At 38.5% G+C, this 21430-nt stretch overlaps 2 protein-coding genes across 2 annotated transcripts; both read right to left on the bottom strand.

Moving 5' to 3' along the window:
* Positions 1 to 9641: 9641 nt before the first annotated feature.
* Positions 9642 to 10754, bottom strand: LOC140949396 (G-protein coupled receptor 52-like). Its single transcript, XM_073398555.1, has one exon. It carries the CDS (start codon positions 10752 to 10754, stop codon positions 9642 to 9644), a length of 1113 nt encoding a protein of 370 aa, XP_073254656.1.
* A 7937-nt stretch (positions 10755 to 18691) lies between these two features.
* LOC140949397 (histamine H2 receptor-like) lies at positions 18692 to 19834 on the bottom strand. Its single transcript, XM_073398556.1, has one exon. The coding sequence runs from the start codon at positions 19832 to 19834 to the stop codon at positions 18692 to 18694; it is 1143 nt and encodes a 380-aa protein (XP_073254657.1).
* Positions 19835 to 21430: the final 1596 nt, after the last annotated feature.

Consider the following 21430-nt stretch of genomic DNA (forward strand, 5'->3'; position numbering starts at 1 on the left):
GTGATTGAAGTGTTTCGAAACCTTGTTTCCCTTCTTTTCGTTTTTTTTAGCTGGCGCCCGGTTTGAAGGCGAAAACAAGATGACATGCCTCGCTCAAAGCTTTTTTTTTACAACTAATACCGACAACTCCGTTCTCTTTAGAACTTTTCTTTTCACAGCCAAAGTCAAACGAGACAAAAAAAGCAGTGATAAAAGGTTTAGTTTTATCGTTTGTCTCACAATTGTCACTTTGATATTGATCGCGACGTTTCGACCACACACTGCAGCTCTTCATAGGGTCTTTCTCATAAGGTGTGTTAAGAACCGCATTGTTCCAAGAGACCTACGGGTCCGGTCACCAATACCAACTAAAGGCGCTCGCAGAGTAGCGGAATAAGCATCCTTCAGGTTGTTACGAGAAAGAAAACGCCTTACTCAGAGAACTGAGGGAGATGTGAAAACAGCTACAGAGCTCACTACAAAAAAGGAAATATTTTCTTTCCTATTGTAATAAGTAAAGTATTCCCAGTGGGTCTGGGCGTGGGGAGCAGGTAATTATGTTAGGATATAACCCCCCCCCGCCCCCCCCCCCCCCCTCTGCAGTTTAGCATTCGTCATATGACCAGCACGTTCCTGTATGAGTCACTCGTCTCGGTTCAGCAGGGGATTAAAACGTGCTTTTTCTTCCTGCTCATCCCCATGGCCTCCCACATTTCTTGACTATGTAGTTTAATGTTCTTCGTTTTGTTGTTTGCTTTTTCTGTGCCCTCACCTTTACCGGGCCAGATTATGTTTCGAACAGTTTGTTGAAAATGCATATTTGAATAAAGAGGAAATGAGCACAGGCTCATAGCCATTTTCCTCCACACCCAGTTGTTTTCATTTGGCCCAGTAAACGGAGCTCAGGCAATCCAGCATATTCTAGCTCTTATTCAGAGTATAGGGACGGGAAAAGGCATAAATATAACATCCGCTTTTTCGTCCAATGATATACTTGAAAAGATCAGTTGCAACACCGAGCGAGTCTTTAATAAGACCAAAGACCGACAACGACGTAAATTTGATAAGCTTTTGCAAGCGAAACAGTCCTCTGTTTCGCCGACCAATACACCTTAAGGTCCTTAAGCGACACTGAGGTTTCGCTACTGTAGAAAGGTTAAATTTCGCATTAATTCCAACTAGTATCCCATCCACTGAGATAGTTGCCAAAGTCGAGTCTGCTATAAGACCACTTGACACAGAACAAGCCAACCCAGTCAGGAGAACTGTTAATAATCTTCTCCAAAAGGCACAGCCACCTAAGACTAACGTAACTGACGACAAGAAACAAGCCCTCAAGGAGGATAACACTATTCTGTTTCTCCCGACTGATAAAGGTCGCGCCAGCCAATTTTCCGCCATGTCGTTACCAAAAATAGTACAAAATGGCGGGAAATTCAAATTTCAAAACGCTATATCTTTGAATGGATAGGCATATTTCAAAACATTTTTCACTTTTGATATCCTTGTGGTGAGTTCTTTCAGAACCCATCATTATATATCCTAAAATACTAAAACCAAATTTGGCGGGAACTTTGTGACGTCATTTTCCCGCCAAAAAAGCGAAAATCTGAAAAACAAAAAACATACGATTTTAGAGAATGGTGAGTTCTATATTGTTGCAAATTTTCAAGTGAATTTTTCAGGTGAGCGTTTTAGATGTCACACGTGCCCACCGTGAAATAACTTAGTGCTAGACCATTTAGACATTAAAATACTAAAACTAAATCATTGAATAAAACCCTCTCGGAAACATACAGCCATTACAGAGATCTACGACCCTCTGAAATATGGTCAAATTTCTTTAACCCTAAAACAATCCTAGCAGCGAAATTCTGCACTAATTGCAGCTTATGCATGTTTGATTTAACTGTGTTTCCCTATACAAAGGTAAAATAAACTAACTTGCTAAAAGACAAAGCTATTTACAAGTAATATGAGTGACTTTCTGTCCAAGAGGTGCGTAATTCTATTTACCTGTACCAACGGATGAAAACAAGTGGAACTTGTCTTAGTTATATGGATGCTATAATTGACACATTGATCTAAGTATGGCCCAAAATCTGTTGCGAACTAGAACCGGGGAGATAGTTTTACCTAGTACTATAAGCGATATAGCAGGTAACTGACTGGTAAGTTGGAGTAAACTTACAACGACTAATAACTTTGGGGATTGATAAGAAACGAATGATGAGGGCACCATTTACTAATACCAGTTAAATCATTGTTCGCAGCTGAGATGGCATTAGCTGAATCTGATACCTTAAACTTGAAAAACATTAGACAATTATCAACATACGTTTTGGCTTGACTAGTGCTAATTTCATTAACAAGATCACCAAAATAGATGGTGGATAAAATTGGACCCAGAATTGAGCCCTGGGGTACCCTATGTTATACGGGAAGTATTTCTGAGATGAAATCTTTGTAGCGGACCCCTTGGACCCTCTGCTTTGTAAATGATAGATAGCTAAAAAACCAAGAAACGGTTGGCTACATCAGGCCATATCTGCGCAACTTAATAAGACGATAATTGTGATCAAAACTATCAAATGCTTTTTACATATCCAATAATACTAATAACGATACAACTGCTTTCAAAAGTTGATCAGTGACATATGCTAGGGAAGTTTCTGTAGAAATGTATTTCTTTTTGCCAGTTTGATGAACTGACAATTTGTTACTTCTTCTGTAAGCCTCTCTGGGTATCCCTCTTTAGGTATAGGGACGACTTCCGCCAATTTCCATGGGCTAGAGAAGGTACTTTGTTGGAAGGAATTATTGAGTAGTTGCTTGTCTTGCGCCATTGCAAACAGCGCTGACTGCAGGTGGAAGCTTCGGTGAACTCGCTGTAATAAGCTGAACTCCACTTCCCGTACAGAGCTTTAACTGGGAACCCCCACATGTTGCAGCAGCCGAGAAACCGGTGTGATTCATCCTTGGAGTAAAAGATGGACTCAAAGCCAGACTTGTAGCCTCGATATTTGTTGTTCCAATAACGTGCCTTTGTCTTCTCGACAATTTCTCCAACGCTTCTTTGAATACCGGCATCCTGAAGCTATACACGAATGGATTAACCAAAGAATTGGCAAGATGGAAAACATTGACTGTCCATATCACGTATGGGTGAAAACACCTCTTGCAGATGTCCCTACCTATGTAAACAGCAAACGCTGGCAGCCAAAACAGCAGCGACAAAGCGATCACCACGAACAGAGTCCTTGAAAGTCGTAATTTATACTCAGCAGTTTGACGGCGGTTGACAACGGCTACTTCGGGTGTAATGCTGCTCAATCGTGTTCGTATTTTGAGGTAGCTCGCGCAAATCATCACAAAAGAGATAAAAAGGCAACAATGAACAACAACATGAACAGTCTCCCTCTCCAGCTTTGGGTAATAAAAGGAAAGAGCCATCAGACCAAATATGAAAATTCCTACAGCCCATACGACGACAATACTGTAGATGTAAACGCGAGTGCTAACAACTCGATGACGCAACGGTTTTAACACGGCAAAAGCGCGCTCGAGGGAAATCAGGGCGAGAAAAAACACCGATAAACTTGATGCAAAAAGTTGCATTGCTCCTGGTAGATCATTTTCTCGTTTTCCACTCAGTGGGTTTGTTTCGTTAATTCCCCTCGGTGTTGAAGTTGTCGCCGTCATCTGATGGTACTTTTCCATCCCCAGAATCATGGGCTCTGTAATACCCACAAGTAAGTCAGCAACTGCGAGATTTATCAAGAGATAACAAGTTCTTCTCATATCCGATGTCCGAGTCGGAGTTGAGAAAACAAAGATGGTGAACGCGTTTCCAAGGATGATCAATGCAGCCTCTACTACAAAGACAACAACAAAGATAATCGCCAACATTCTTCTCAGTCTATCTCAGTATTTGCGACTAATCAATTGCAATATCACACCACTACAACGTTATAGTTCAAGTCAATTAAAGTATTTATAACGCCCTGCTGGTAACACCCAACCACCTTTTTTCTTTTTCTTTTTCTTCTTTCTTTGTCTTTTTTCACGGTGATGCTGGTTATATTGATAGTCAATTTTGCGGTGTTGTATACGTGTACATTTAAATTGTCTGCATGAAATGGTTGTGTAACCAAATGAACGATACCTTCCTAAGTCAACAGCAGCTGCTCGCCGTAGTACTTGATGATCTAGTGTGTTTTTTATCTCTCTTCAACCTCATGAAAGAAACAGTTTTAAATTCATCTGGCAACAAAGCAGAGAGAAGTAGAAAATGTAAAATGCCTCTTACATAATGTCCTCACATTTCCGATTTACTAATGGTGTCGTAAATCATGCCAAGGTGAAAATTTAATAGATTACGTTTGAGTTGACTCAGTTGGTCCTTTTTCCACCAATGAAAATAAAGCATTTCACCTATTTCAAAAACGTTTTGAACGGTACCTTCACTGGGATGTTTTCTTACACGCATAAACGAAATCGGCAAAAATATTTCTATTCAAAACATCCTAAACCAAGTAGTTATATAAAGATGCTTTCCGGCTCAACTCAAACCTACTTTTTTCTCATTAACCCCGTCATTTTTCCGGCATCCGTCATCAAAATTTTTCTGTCTATTTTCTGTCATCATATTTGTACTTTTTTGCAAATTTTAATTTAAGGAGCATTTTTTCAAACAGTCCTTAATCAGAAAATCAACCCCTGTCATTTTTTATGACAGTAATATACCTGAATATTTATGTTATATGAGTACCAAATGCTCGCTTCGCTCGCCGGGGTTAATCAGAAAAAAAAACATGTTTGAGTTTAGCCAGAAAGCATCTTTATATAACTACTCAAATGTTGTTGGTGATGGTGTAAAAATCGTTATTTTATAACTACTCCGAACAGACAATCGTTTACACAACATTTCAAACATCTACAGGTTTCTTTTGACTAAGTTGTGAATACTTAATCAGTTTCAGAATGTTTTAGAAGGGGGGTTTCCCATTTATCATTATCGCGTGAAAATGAGAAATAAAATTTATTTGAGAATTTATTTTTATCTAAGTTTTTATACCAAGTTGTGATTTGTTGTTGTAGAAATCATCTTTTATAACTACTCAAAATACACTTTCAGTTACATAACATTTCCGACACCTACATCCGAGTAAACTTTAAGAGTAACCTTTACTGACAAAGTTAGTAATTTATTCACATTTTTTTTTCATAAAAATTCATGATTCTCGTGAAAGATAGATTATTGTAGTTAAAAATAAATGCTTAAAGAAATTAGAACATACAACAAAATGGGATTCAAGTCAGGAACCAAAATCCAACTTGTTCAATTTGATAACGTCGTTTTTCCCTCAAAGAGAGACTACGATCTTATCAATCAAATCGACTCGCAGCTTCTCAAACTTTATTCGCCAGACCCAGATAATGATTTATGGCCAACAAAGAATGGTTCGCCTGCGAGAGAGTCGATTGAAGAATTTAATCAGATTCTTAACAATGTCCAGAATCTTACAAACAATCTTAACAAACTTTAACTTCGAGAAACAGATGATTCAGCTTTTGCAGGTTTGTTTCATGGCATCATAAATTTCCTTTATGAAGGAAGTAAATATTAAGATGAAGACTTTTTAAATGATAGAATCAAGTTCGACCGTCTGAATTTTAAGCCTCCAATTGGGGGCTTTTTTCATGCCGCTCGAAACGGTGAAACAGTTTTTGTGATTTAAATATAATTATATGATGAATTAATAAAAATAAAACCAACGACTGAAGTTTTATCTGATTTTGAGGAAGAGGAAACAACAACAATACAAGAACCAACACGGAATGTTGTAGATGGAAAAGATTTTGTTAAACTAACTAAAAAAGCTTTAACGGTTGGTGCTGAATCTCTTGATTTTTTCCAATCGAAAAAATAGTGAATATGTTGTAACACTCAAGGATGGGAAAAAAGTTCATTTTGGTAACCCACAATATGAAGATTTTTTAATTCATGGTGATGAAAAGCGACGAAAAAGGTCTCTTGCTAGAGCAAAGAAAATTAAAAAGAAAAAGAAGGAATTAAATTGGGAAAATCCTGAGTCTGCTAATTACCGGGTCGATTCATCTATTGTGGGATGGTAATTAAAAAAAGATTGAAGATTATTAAACATTAAAAAAAGGTGCCAAAGCAAAGGGTTATTATTGACGGCCAAAAAATTTACAATCGTCGTGTATTTTCTAATTATGCAGCTTCAAAAGACGGTGAAATTGTAAATGTTAAAACAGAAAAGATTTTAAAACCTAGATTAACTAAGAATGGATATCATAGAATAATTATTTATGATAAAAGTTTAGACAAACCAAGAGCTTATTATATACATAGTTTTGTTTATGAGTGTTTTTACGGATTGATTCCGGTAGGTTACGAGATTTACCATATGTAATAACCAAATTAAAAATTTACAACTTCTTACACAAAAGGAAAACGTTCAAAAATAACAAAATAAACCAGTTGTGTCAATAAATGTTTTAACTAAGGAAGAAAAAACCTGATACATTAATATTACATCAACGTCAATTTGATTAAAGATTTGTTTTAAATAATTTCATATATTACCCTTGTCTCCGGGGAAAAGCCCTGGGAACAAGGTTGAATAAACGGCTGCCAGGGAGACTATCCTAAAGTGTGAAGTTACTAATATTTAAAAGTTTAAATTGCATAAAAGTGCCAATATCTCTCTCTCACACTAAGAGAAAAATAATATTATAAGCAAGTAGGTTTATTTGCGGGTGACAAGACGAGCCGCATTCCTTATCTCAAGGCTGTTATTACGCGTGCGTCGCATGTACGTAGCAAGTATTCGTTTGGACTTCCTCTTAGAATGTGCAGAATGCACGGAACGCACTTTGATCACGCGCGTTTTGACCTACTATCACTCGTTATATGATCACGCATGTCTTGACAATCTGTCACGTGAAACTTACGCAAAGCACAGCGCTGGAGCAAAAGCGTTTTGACCTTCGATCGTTGTCGCTCGCACTCCATAACCTTTGGTTATTTCTAGTTTTATCAATTTAATATACCAAGAAGTTTCGTACTTCCATAAATTAAGTTTTATAACGTCATCAATTCAGAACTTTTTGGCTCGATTATCCTCTCTCCCCAGGCACTTCGTCCTTTCGAGAAAGCTGACCAGTACCTTATTTCGGTTAGGCAAAACTAATTTTGGGCAAATAAATTACCCATCCATAGCTGTCCTATCAGCCTTGCCTTCAATTTTGAGTATCATAATTTTTCACGACAGGCGAAACAAGGCAATGATTAGAACGATCGAAACAACGCTTTTTGCATAAGTTATACCGCTCTGATGGTGTGTTTGAACTATCTTCTTACTAGTATTTGTTTTAAGCACTGAGATATACCAGAAGATTTCTTTTCTGTATTAGGGTACACACCTTCCTTCCACAGCCCATTGACGGTCATGTTTACATGCCAATTGGGCAATCGGGCCTTTATAATGACTTTTTATTATTCAGACTTTTTTGTATATAATTTCTCTTTTTGACTATTATACTGTGGACGAAGAAAAACTCAATTTCTGTTTGGTTTGACATGAACTTTGCCGCACTTGCAAACAACTGTAACTTACCTTTTAAATATTTACTTATTCATGGCGATGCTGAGCTGATCATTACAGTTTCTGGTGAGGTGAGTGTCTTGCACAAAAATTCACATTTGGTTGTAAAAGAGGTATTGCCTTAAATTGAAATTTTCACAATGAGGTGCCTAATGGTTTAGTCCCGCATCACAACTAATTACATGTAACTCTCTCAAACATCACAAATACACGGAAATAACATATTTTTCTTTTAGAAAGGATCTCCACCTTAATTCCTGGGGTCATTTACATTTTCTTCATTTTATTTTTTATTTGCAAACTGTATTCTCCGAATTGTCTTCCAACTCTGACGCCAGCACTTGCTTCAAACTGAAACTCCTAGTTTATTACGCACATTCATCTAGATGTTTAAATACTTTCAATGCATCCTTCTATTAGTTAGTCAGTTAGTTAGTTTTTTAGTTAGTTGGTTAGTCAGTTTAACTAGCTAACCAAGTCGGTTAGTTCGTTCGTTCGTTCATTCGTTAGTAAGTTAGATAGATCACCATTGCCACTCTCCCTCCTTTTCATTTTCTAATCAAATAGGGTGGATTCCGTTGCAACATACGCGTATAAGGTGTTTGCGTTGGCGAGGAATGGTCTTTTAAAAATCATATTACAGGAAACGAGCTCTGTTTTGACTTGTGATAATTCTCGAATTGGTTTCGCCAAATCTATCCATTCGTAATTGCTTTATGTGTTGATTGAGTTTTACTAGTAATGAATATTTTTTAATCGTTGAAAGAATTTTATTTCTTAAAAGCATTGAAAATCAAAATGTGGAAAAATGCAAATACGCAACTGTCACATTTACTATAAATTAAACATTCAAACAAAAAACATTCCCCATTCCCTCTTCAACAGAGCCGATTTTTGCGTGGAGGGGACCGGTCATTTCAGGTCGCCTGGGCAACAGATTCAGAAATCGATTCGAAACGAACATAAAATTATTTCGTGAAGTTATTGCGCCCAATATCTACGCCGAATGATTATCTAAATGCAACATTCGATGATGTTATTAGTCTGTGCTGAACTGAAGAAACAATGCCCTCCCACGTTTCCCTCGGGAAAAGCTTTAACTTTTCTCAATTCTCTCCGTGCGTGTGATAAGTCTTACAATAAAGAAATATGCCATTTGTAGATCACCCAGTCAAATAGAAACATACTCTCTTGCCTTTGATAGTTAGAAGGGCTTTAAATGCAATATCCGACAGAAATAATACTGAAACTTAATTTGCTTTGCGAATTCAAGGAGAAGGAATTTACTGTTACTTAATAACAGTTAAAACACCAAATTTGACCCTGTCACGTTTTATAAGCGGAGAACGACAATAATTTTTGAAATTTCCGCTCAAGTTCTGCGTTTGGGGGGGGGGGGGGGGTGCGTTGTAGAAATGCCCCAGTTAAAAATAATGCCAATCGTTTTCTTGTTTCAAAAGGCTAATTGCGCGCGACAAGAGGAGCCCGCAATCCTAATCTCCAGTTTGCTATTACGCATGCGTCGCATGTATGTAGCCAGCATTCGTTTTAACTTCCATTAAGAATGAATGGAATGCACAGAACGCAATTTGATCACGCGCGTTTGGACCTTTTATCACTCGTAATCTGATCACGCGCGTGTTTTAACCATCTGTCCGGCTTATAACTTACGCGAAGCACAGCGCTGGAGCGAAAGCGTTTTGACCTTCGATCGTTGTCACCCACACTCCATAACCTTTGGTTACTTCTAGTTATATATATATCTCTATCCCATTCCTCCGGTTAGGAGTAGCTATAATCTATACTTCTCAAAGTATTAAACACTGCTTCGGGCAGTCGACAGCCCAATGAAACCCCACTATGGGGTGAGCTCATGTCCTACTATTCCTTGCAAAGAGTTAAACCTTTCACAAGTTGTTCAAATGAATCAGCTCTATCATCTTCTGCACTTGATTTGTACATACGCGCGACGTCTTACTCGTATTCTAACGAGCAAAATTGTAAAAAATGACGTCATCGGAGTTTTGCCTATAATCGGGTCACTATGGATGTCGAAGGAGTACTTGCTGCAGGTGAAAGCTTCGGTGAACTCGCTGTAAAAAGCTGATCTCCACTTTCCGTAAAGAGATTTAACTGAGAACCCCCACATGTTGCGGCAGCCGAGAAACCGGTGTGATTCATCCTCGAAGTAGAAGATGGACTCAAAGACAGACTTGTAGCCTCGATATTTCTTGTTCCAATAACGTGCCTTCGTCTTCTCGACAATTTCTCCAACGCTTTTTTGAATACCGGCATCCTGAAGCTATACACGAAGGGATTAACTAAAGAATTGGCAAGATGGAAAACATTGACCGTCCACACCACGTATGGGTGAAAACACCTCTTGCAGATGTCCCTACCTATGTAAACAGCAAACGCTGGCAGCCAAAACAGCAGCGACAAAGCGATCACCGCGAACAGAGTCCTTGAAAGTCGTACGTTATACTCAGCAGTTTGACGGCGGTTAACAACTGCTATTTCGGGTGCAGTGCTGCTCAATAGTGTTCGTATTTTGAGGTAGCTCGCACAAATCATCACAAAAGATATGAAAAGGCAAAAATGTACAACAACATGAACAGTCTCCCTCGCCAGCTTTGGGTAATAAAAGGAAAGAGCCATCAGACCAAATATGAAAATTCCTACAGCCCATACGACGACAATACTGTAGATGTAAACGCGAGTGCTAACAACACGATGACGCAACGGTTTTAACACGGCAAAAGCGCGCTCGAGGGAAATCAGGGCGAGAAAAAAAACCGATGCACTTGATACAAAAAGTTGCATTACTCCTGGTATCCATACTCCTCGCAGAGCATTTTCTCTTTTTCCACTCAGTGGGTTTGTTTCGTTAATTCCCCTCGGTTTTGACGTTGTCGCCGTCATCTGATGGTACTTTTCCATCCCCAGAATCATGGGCTCTGTAATACCCACAAGTAAGTCAGCAACGGCGAGATTTATCAAGAGATAACAAGTTCTTCTTATATGCGATGTCCGAGTTGCAGTTGAGAAAACAAATATGGTGAAGGCGTTTCCAAGGATGATCAATGCAGCCTCCACCACAAAGACAACAACGAAGATGATCGCCACATCGTTTGCCAACATTTTTATTACTCTATCACATCAGTATCTGCGACTAATTGGAATATTACACCTCTGCAACGTTATATAATTAAAGTACTTATAACTCCCAGCTTGTAACACCCAACCGCGTTTTTTTTCTTTTTTGGGGGGTCTCCTTTCAACGATGATGCTGGTGATATTGATACTGTGCAACTTGCCGGTGTTGTATACGTGTACCGTATATTTAAATTGCCTTCAAGGGTTGTTTGACATAATGAATAATATCTTGCTCCGTCACCAACAGCCTTCTCGATGCTCGCTGTAGCACCAGTAGCACTTCATCTAGTGTGATATCCCTTCAACTTTACAGGTACAAAGAAACAGTTTTAAGTTCAACTGTCAACAGAGCAGAAAGAAGTTAAAGAGAGAATGATAGGTGCTCCCTATATTGATATCATGTCCTCACATTTACGATTTAAATTATGTGGTAAATCACGCCAAGGCGAAAATTGGATAGATTACATTTGAGTTTACTCAGTTGTTCCTTTTCTCCACCAATGAAAATAAAGGATTTCATCTGTATTTAAAAAGGTTTGAGTGTTACCTTCACCGAGATGTTATTTTTCATATCCGTGTAAACAAAATCGTTAATAATATTGACATTCAAAACATCCTACACCATTTTCTTAAAAGTGTGCTTTTGACTTTCAAGTAATTTTTAGCGAACAATTCCAGCAAGGACCACTTGGACAAACTGTAGTGTGAGGGAAAGCCGGATCTTGAAGTAGATCAGGCGGACCAGCAATATATATAGAAATACACCTAAACAATGATCAATTGATGGTAATTTATTTCCCCAATATTTCGGTTAGGCAAAAATAATATTGGGAAAATAAATTACCCATCCAAAGTAGCTGTCCTATAAGCCTTGCCTTCAATTTTGAGTATCATAATTTTGGACTACAAGCGAATCAAGGCAATGATTGGAACGATCGAAACAACGCTTTTTGAATAACTCAGTAATATGCTAGGGCAAGAGGTTTAAGGACATCTAAACCACTCTGATGGCGGATTTGACTCTCTTCTTACAGGTATATCGAGAAGATTTCTTGTCTGGGTACTCACCTTCCTTCCATAACCCATTGAGGGTCCTGTTTATAAGCCAATCGGGCATGATCGAAAATACCTTAGAACGCGGTTTTGTTAAACACTGGCTAAATTCGTTCAAACAACCGTGCCTTATTGACTTTTTTATTGAATAATTTCTCTATTATATTGTTGACGAAGAAAAACTCAATTTCCGTTTGGTTTGACATGCAGTAACTTTACCGTACTTGCGAACAAAACAGCAGAGTTCATAACTTCAGCTGTAACTTACTTATTCATGACGATGCTGATCATTGGTTTCGCCAAATCTATCCATTCGTAACTGCTTTATGAGTTGATTGAGTTTTACTTTACTACTAATGAATAGTTTTTAATCGTTGAAAGAAATAAGCATTGAAAATCACAATGTGGAAAAATGCAAACACGCAACTGTCACATTTACTATAAATTAAACATTCAAACGAAAAACATTCAATTAAAATGTCACAAATTTGCATAATTTCAAAACAACTGGCATTTTAAAAACTTGATCTTCTGATAATTTCTTTACGAAATTTGCGTGCTTAATCTTGGCAATTACAATAGTCCCAAACCCAATTACAATAGCAATTACAATTAATCCCAAACCCGTAGCTGTAAAAGTTTTAACTTTGTCTGTGACCGCCGAACCAACCTTACAACAAGAACGAGCTTTATTTACATGACCATACAAACACATACAGTATTGCAAACGCTATGTTTAGGAATCAAAATTACAACACAGGGCAATTACGTTACTTTGATAATAATTTGTCACGAACATCAAAACAAGCTGAAATATATTTTATGAATTGTATATTGACAAAGTAATTAGAAGAGTTCATCAGTTCATTGATCAAACCGTTTATAGGTAACTGGGTAATATTTGGAATCACAGTCGACTTTACAATTCCTAATCGTAGAGTATGTAGGACATTGAAAAAGAAAGTGAAATTCGTCTTCTATTACATTGCATCCGCAAAAAGGGCAATGCCTATTATCCTTCGTAGTTTGATTGTATCTGCCTATTTCCATCATTAGTTTGTGACTGCTTATTCGTAGTTTTACTAAAGCCCTTCTCCCAGCTGTTCCTCTCGTTAAGTCCAAGTAACTAGAGGAGGTATGATCGGTTTTAAAAGATCTATAAAATTCAAGTTTTTGAGAATGTTGAAGGGTGCTTTGTGAGATATATTCCAGGGTTAATTTCAGGGTTTAAGTCAGGAAGCTTAAAGTATTCTGACATATTCATTAAATGAGAGTGGAAGCTATTTTTGCCATTACAGTCTAAGTCGAATGACATTAAAAAAAGCTTGTTTGACGAGAGATTCCTCATCTTTAGACTGAATATACAAAATGTATTTGAGAATTTTTTGATTGATAGTGATATTTAAAGGGAAAAGACCAAGCTCTGCATTTTTTTCTCGCACGTTTCTAAAAAAACATAATATTTGTTTTCTTGGGATTGATTTTCATCATCCATGAAGTACAGAATGAAGGAAATGATTATCGAGGCAATTTTGTAGTCCTGTTTTGGATCGTGATAAAATGATTAAATAGTCTCCATATAATAGAGAATTGAGTTTTGCACCGTTTGGCAAAACAAAAGGATCAGATAATTATATTTTCAAATGCGAAAGGTAGGTCGTTAATATAAAGATTAAAAAGCAGGGGACTTAAGATACAGCCTTGCCGCACACGTCTCGCATAACGGAATGATCGCGTTTGTTTTGGGGCAATTTTAATTGAGAAGGAAGAGTTGTGGTATAAGCTTTTAATTAAGTTGCTTATTCAAGAGCCTGTCATGCAAGACTGAGTCAAAAGCGTTTTTGAAATCTACAAAACAAGCATAGATCTTTTCATTGTGATAATGAACATACTTATCTATAAAAGTTCGGAGAGTGAAGACGTGGTCTGCTGTGCGGTTATTCGGTAAATCTGTCAGTCAATCTTCCTCAAAGTGTCAGTATCAGTGGAGCTGAGATAAACCTTACTCTCCGGGCTGTAACCACTTATGTCCTATGTTGCAATTTGGCTCCAAGCAAGTTGGCATTGAAGATGTGCACATTTTCAGACATTGTCATCAAATGACAGGATTTTTGTTCTGGATTGGGACATACTGTATAAGCTGTGTGGTTCAGCAAACAAGTAGAGTGAAGGATTTATCTTCTCTGGTAAGATATGATGACAGTTGTTTAGCTGCAATAAGGCATGTTCAAAGTATGATTCGCATAGAACGACTACGCCAAAATATACGCTCCCACAGCGTCTTGTTTTATCCGAAAATGGTGATTTATTATTCTTTAACTTTTCCGCAGCTTTACGTATTTCTTTTTCAGTTATCCTGAAATCTAAAGGACGAGAGTGTTGACATGGCATTCATTTTGTCGTAGCTCATTGCAAATGTTTTGCTGCGCTGGGTTAAGAGGTTCATTTGAATGAAGATTGTGGAAATATTGTAGCCCATTTTAATCCGAGATTGATGGAACATCCTCTCCTTTTCTAGTGTCGTCCATCGATTTCGGGCATTGCTAGAACGTTTTCGCGTCTGAATTGTCTGCAGTTTTTTCTAGCTCAGAAATCTTGGCATTGTAATAATCATTCTTTTTAGAATTAAGTAACTTCTTGCATTGGGCCAGAGTATCATGGTGTTGCTCACGTAGGGTAGTATTCAAAGGGTCTTAAAGTTCATTGTTTGCTAATTTTCGTAATTCGTGCCTTTTCAAACGACATTCTTTATCAAACCGTTTTTTGTTTGATAATGATTTGATACGCTTACACGTTTTACCTGCTCTTATCTTTAAACAACAGTTAGCCGTTGTGATTAAAATGTTTTCCACCTTTTCGAGGGATAGCTCAGTATTTTCATTGAATGTGTCGCCAGCAATATAATCGCCTATTAGTGTTTGTATACGGGGAGACCTCAAACCATCCAGCAGAAATTGTTTCGGTAAACAGGTTCAAGTATCTCCTTCAAGTATGGTGTGATTGTAACTCGTCTTTTGGTTAATATTCAGCCAAGTAGTAATAGGGCTATGGTCTGACAAATGCAGTGGATCTTTGACTACAAAATTTGCAACGTGTGATAAAAGATCCTGGTCACATACTGCGTAGTCAACTACACTCACTCCGTTTTTGCCATGAAACGTTACTCTTCCTAGGGAATCACCACTGACTCTTCCGTTTAGAATCCTAAAGTCTGCACTTATACAAATTTCAAGGAGCCTTTTACCGTGACTGTTTAATTCGTTAGCAAAACTATTTCTCTGCGTTGGGCAGAGAGAGAATTCTGATTGGTCGTTTGTAATGAGGTTATTTCCCTATTTACAAACACTGTCAGAATACTTTCTTGTTCTAGCGTTCAAGTCACCCATAAGGAGAATTGAGCCTTGGGAGGAAAATATCAAGTTCTTCAAATAATTCTACATTGAAATATGGTGAATTACACGGAGGTATATAAAGGCCACACATATAGATATCTTTGACGGTTTTGGCATATGATGATGTCCTACTATTCCTTGCAAAGACTTAAACCTTTTCACAAGTTGTCCAAGTGAATCAGCTCTATCAGCTTCTGCACTTGATTTGTACATACGCGCGACGCCTTGTACTCGTGTTCTAATGAGCAAAATTGTAAAAAATGACGTCGTGAGTTTTGCCTATAATTGGGTCACTATGGATGTCGAAGGAGTACCACAGGGCGCCCACACAATCAGTTTGTGTAGCCGATTGTTATTTTATAGTAAATGTACTAGATTTACCGTTTGCATCACCTATAGCGATATATCGCTAACTATGTATATAAATCAATGATAAATAAACGTTGAATTACCTTACCTGTGGTATATAGTCGTCCTTTTACCTCAAAAGCGGTTTTTTGAGCGATTTTGAAGGAGTTTGAATTCGCCGTTGACTGTTCCTTATAATAGAAGGACAAGGGTGGAATCCATGTTTTGAAAGGGCTCCAGTGCCGGAGCGATTTTTTCCCCCCAAATCGCATCGCTCCGCTTTCAAACTCCGTAGCAAAAAGGTCGAAAGATTCACGTTTCTCCTCGTACTTTCCGATCGAAAATCCATCCAAACAGCCCGGAGCTAGCCGTCGAAGAAAATTAAAATCCCATAGTATTCGAGCGGTAGGAATGCGTAGCAAGATTCATACGTGCCAGCCACAAACCGTCCCGCTGATTGCCTTTTTTTTTATTGGATGTCGTTAAACAAATGGTTAAATAATAACTGATGAAGACGACTTGGTAAGCGTTTGTTGTTTAACGACATCCAATCAAAAAGAGGCAATCAGCGGGACGGTTTCTGGCTGGCACGTATGAATCTTGCTACGCATTCCTGCCGCTCGAATACTATGGGATTTTAATTTTCTTCGACGGCTAGCTCCGGGCTGTTTGGATGGATTTTCAATTGGAAGGTACAAGGAGAAACGTGAATCTTTCGACCTTTTTGCTACGGAGTTTGAGAGCGGTGCGATGCGATTTTTGGGGGGAAAATCGCTCCGGCACTGGAGCCCTTTCAAAACATGGATTCCACCCTTGTCCTTCTATTATAAGGAACAGCCAACGGCGAATTCAAACTCCTTCAAAATCGCTCAAAAAACCGCTTTTGAGGTAAAAGGACGACTATATACCACAGGTAAGGTAATTCAACGTTTATTTATCATTGATTTATATACATAGTTAGTGACATATCGCTATAGGTGAGGCAAACGGTAAATCCAGAACATTTACTATAAAAAACAATCGGCTACACAAACAGATTGTGCGGGCTCCCTGTGGGAGTACTTGTTTGTTTTGCACCAATGCAAGCAGTGCTGACTGCAGGTGAAAGCTTCGGTGATCGTTGTCGCCCGCACTCCATAACCTTTGGTTATTTCTAGTGTTATCAATTTAATATACCAAGAAGTTTCGTACTTCCATAAATTAAGTTTTGTAACGTCATCACTTCGGAACTTTTTGGCGCGATTATCCTCTCTCCCCAGGCACTTCGTCCTTTCGAGAAAGCTGACCAGTACCTTATTTCGGTTAGGCAAAACTGATTTTGGGCAAATAAATTATCCATCCATAGCTGTCCTATCAGCCTTGCCTTCAATTTTGAGTATCATAATTTTTCACGACAGGCGAAACAAGGCAATGATTAGAACGATCGAAACAACGCTTTTTGCATAACTAATACCGCTCTGATGGTGTGTTTGAACTATCTTCTTACTAGTATTTGTTTTAAGCACTGAGATATACCAGATGATTTCTTTTCTGTATTAGGGTACACACCTTCCTTCCATAGCCCATTGAGGGTCATGTTTACAAGCCAATCAGGCATGAAAATACCCTCGAACGCGGTTTTGTTAAACACTGGCTAAATTCGTTCAAACGACCGGGCCTTTATACTGACTTTTCATTATTCAGACTTTTTTGTATATAATTTCTCTATTATATTGTCGACGAAGAAAAACTCAATTTCCGTTTGGTTTGACATGAACTTTGCCACACTTGCGAACAACTGTAACTAAGCTTTGAAATATTTACTTATTCATGGCGATGCTGAGCTGATCATTACCGTTTCTGGTGAGGTGAGTGTCTTGCACAAAAAATCACATTTGGTTGTAAAAGAGGTATTGCCTTAAACTGAAATTCTCAAAATGAGGTTCCTAATGGTTTAGTCCCGCATCACAACTAATTACATGGAACTCTCTCAAACAACACAAATACACGGAAATAACATATTTTTCTTTTAGAAAGGCTCTCCACCCTAATTCCTGGGGTCACTTACATTTTCTTCTTTTTATTTTTCATTTGCAGTATTCTCTGTATTGTCCTCCAACTCTGACGCCAGCACTTACTTCAAACTGAAACTCCTAGTTCATTACGCACATTCATCTAGATGTTTAAATACTTTCAATGCATCTTTCTATTAGTTAGTCAGTTAGTTAGTTATTTGGTTAGTTGGTTAGCCAGTTTAACTGACTAACCACGTTGGTTAGTACGTTCGTTCTTTTATTTGTTAGTTGGTTAGCTAGATCACCATTGCCACTCTCCCTCCTCTTCATTTTCTAATCATATAGGGTGGATTCCGCTGCAACATACGCGTATAACTGTCGTATTTGCCCAGTGAAATTTTCATTGTTTTTAGGTTGAAAACACCGTAACCGTAAGGTGTTTCCTTTGGCGAGGAATGGTCTTTTAAAAATCATATTACAGCAGACGTGCTCTGTTTTGACTTGAGATAATTCTCGAATTGGTTTCCAGTTAAAAATAATGCCAATCGTTTTCTCCTTTCAAAAGGCTAATTGCGGGCGACAAGAGGGGCCTGCAATTCTAATCTCAAGGTTGTTATTTCGCATGCGTCCCATGTATGTGGCCAGCATTCATTTGGACTGCCATTAAGAATGAATGGAATGCACAGAACGCAATTTGATCGCGCGCGTTTTGGACATTTTATCACTCGTAATCTGATCACGCGCGTGTTTTGGCCATCTGTCCGGCTTATAACGTACGCGAAGCACAGCGCTGGAACGAAAGCGTTTTGACCTTCGATCGTTGTCACCCGCACTCCATAACCTTTGGTTAATTCTAGTTATATATATATCTATCCCATTCCTCCGGTTAGGAGTAGCTATAATCTATACTTCTCAAAGTATTAAACCACTGCTTCGGGCAGTCGGCAGCCCAATGAAACCCCACTATGGGTTGAGCTCAAGTCCTACTATTCCTTGCAAAGAGTTAAACCTTTTCACAAGTTGTCCAAGTGAATCAGCTCTATCAGCTTCTGCACTTGATTTGTACATACGCGCGACGCCTTGTACTCGTATTCTAATGAGCAAAGTGTAAAAAATGAGGTCATCGGAGTTTTGCCTATAATCGGGTCACTATGGATGTCGAAGGAGTACTTGCTTGTTTTGCACCAATGCGAGCAGTGCTGACTACAGGTGAAAGCTTCGGTGAACTCGCTGTAAAAAGCTGATCTCCACTTTCCGTAAAGAGATTTAACTGAGAACCCCCACATGTTGCGGCAGCCGAGAAACCTGTGTGATTCATCCTCGAAGTAGAAGATGGACTCAAAGACAGACTTGTAGCCTCGATATTTCTTGTTCCAATAACGTGCCTTCGTCTTCTCGACAATTTCTCCAACGCTTCTTTGAATACCGGCATCCTGAAGCTATACACGAAGGGATTAACTAAAGAATTGGCAAGATGGAAAACATTGACCGTCCACACCACGTATGGGTGAAAACACCTCTTGCAGATGTCCCTACCTATGTAAACAGCAAACGCTGGCAGCCAAAACAGCAGCGACAAAGCGATCACCGCGAACAGAGTCCTTGAAAGTCGTACGTTATACTCAGCAGTTTGACGGCGGTTGACAACGGCTACTTCGGGTGCAGTGCCGCTCAATCGTGTTCTTATTTTGAGGTAGCTCGCACAAATCAACACAAAAGATATGAAAAGGCAAAAAAGTACAACAACATGAACAGTCTCCCTCGCCAGCGTTTGGTAATAAAAGGAAAGAGCCATCAGACCAAATATGAAAATTCCTACAGCCCATACGACGACAATACTGTAGATGTAAACGCGAGTGCTAACAACACGATGCCGCAACGGTTTTAACACGGCGAAAGCGCGCTCGAGGGAAATCAGGGCGAGAAAAAAAACCGATGCACTTGATACAAAAAGTTGCATTGCTCCTGGTATCCATACTACTCGCAGAGCATTTTCTCGTTTTCCCCTCACTGGGTTTGTTTCGTTAATTCCCCTCGGTTTTGACGTTGTCGCCGTCATCTGATGGTACTTTTCCATCCCCAGAATCATGGGCTCTGTAATACCCACAAGTAAGTCAGCAACGGCGAGATTTATCAAGAGATAACAAGTTCTTCTTATATGCGATGTCCGAGTCGGAGTTGAGAAAACAAAGATGGTGAACGCGTTTCCAAGGATGATCAATGCAGCCTCCACTGCATAGACAACAACGAAGATGATCGCCACATCGTTTGCCAACATTTTTATTCCTCTATCACATCAGTATCTGCGACTGATTGGAATATTACATCTCTGCAACGTTATATAATTAGAGTACTTATAACTCCCAGCTTGAAACACCCAACCGCGCTTTTTTTCTTTTTTGGGGGGTGTCCTTTCAACGATGATGCTGGTGATATTGATACTGTGGAACTTGCCGGTTTTGTATACGTGTACTGTATATTTAAATTGCCTTCAAGGGTTGTTTGACATAATGAATAATATCTTGCTCCGTCACCAACAGCCTTAATGCTCGCTGTAGCACCAGTAGCACTTTGTCTAGTGTGATATCCCTTCAACTTTACAGGTACAAAGAAACAGTTTTAAGTTCAACTGTCAACAGAGTAGAAAGAAGTTAAAGAGAGAATGATAGGTGCCTCTTATATTGATATCATGTCCTCACATTTCAGATTTAAATTATTTGGTAAATCATGCCAAGGCGAAAATTGGATAGATTACATTTGAGTTTACTCAGTTGTTCCTTTTCTCCGCCAATGAAAATAAAGGATTTCATCTATATTTAAAAAGTTTTGAATATTACCTTCACCAAGATGTTATTTTTTGTATACGTGTAAACAAAATCGGTAATAATATTGATATTCAAAACATCCTACGCCATTTTCTTAAAAGTGTGCTATTGACTTTCAAATTTTTTAAAGTAAAGAGATAAAGAAAATTATGCTGTTGGATGACGACATGTCACAAGACCGAAAAATGCGTAGGGGAGTCTAAGACATACCCCATCACCCGATGCGTCTTTTCCGATTGTCTGTAGGAATCATTATCAGAACCATGCATTTTTAATTATCATCGAGCGTCAGAAATGTTGATAGATTGTAAATTAAACATCATAATTTTTAGAAAAAATTTTCAGCAAGGACCACTTGGACAAACTGTAGCGCGAGGGAAAGCCGGATCTTGAAGTAGATCAGGCGGATCAGCAATAAATATAGAATAACACCCAAACAATGATTAGTTGATAGGCAATTTATTTCCTCAATATTTCGGTTAGGCAAATTTAATACTGACAAAATAAATTACCCATCCAAAGTAGCTGTCCTATCAGCCTTGCCGTCAATTTTGAATATCATAATTTTTGACGACAGGCGAAACAAGGCAATGATTAGAACGATCGAAACAAGGCTTTTTGAATAACACAGTACAGTAATATGCTAGGGCAAGAGATTTGAGGACATCTACACCACTCTGATGGCGGGTTTGAACTATCTTCTTACTAGTATTTGTTTTAAGCACTGAGTTATTCCAGAAGATTTCTTGTTTGTATTAGGGTACACACCTTCCTTCCATAACTCATTGAGGGTCATGTTTACAAGCTAATCGGGCATGAAATGATCGAAAATGCCGTAGAACGCGGTTTTGTTAAACACCGGTTAAATTCGTTCAGACAACCGGGCCTTACTGACTTTTTATTATTCAGGCTTTTTGTGTATATAATTCATCTATTATGTTGTCGACGATGAAAAACTCAATTTCCGTTTGGTTTGACATGCAGCAACTTTGCCGCACTTGCGAAAAACAGCAGAGTTGATAACTTAGCTTTTAAATGTTTACCTATTC

This window comes from Porites lutea, chromosome 10, assembly GCF_958299795.1.
Source record: "Porites lutea chromosome 10, jaPorLute2.1, whole genome shotgun sequence".
In the NCBI taxonomy this organism is placed as follows: domain Eukaryota; kingdom Metazoa; phylum Cnidaria; class Anthozoa; order Scleractinia; family Poritidae; genus Porites; species Porites lutea.

Coding starts and splice junctions, on each gene's coding strand:
- LOC140949396 (XM_073398555.1), bottom strand. CDS start 10,754: ATGTTGGCAAACGATGTGGCGATCATCTTCGTTGTTGTCTTTGTGGTG.
- LOC140949397 (XM_073398556.1), bottom strand. CDS start 19,834: ATGTTGGCAAACGATGTGGCGATCATCTTCGTTGTTGTCTATGCAGTG.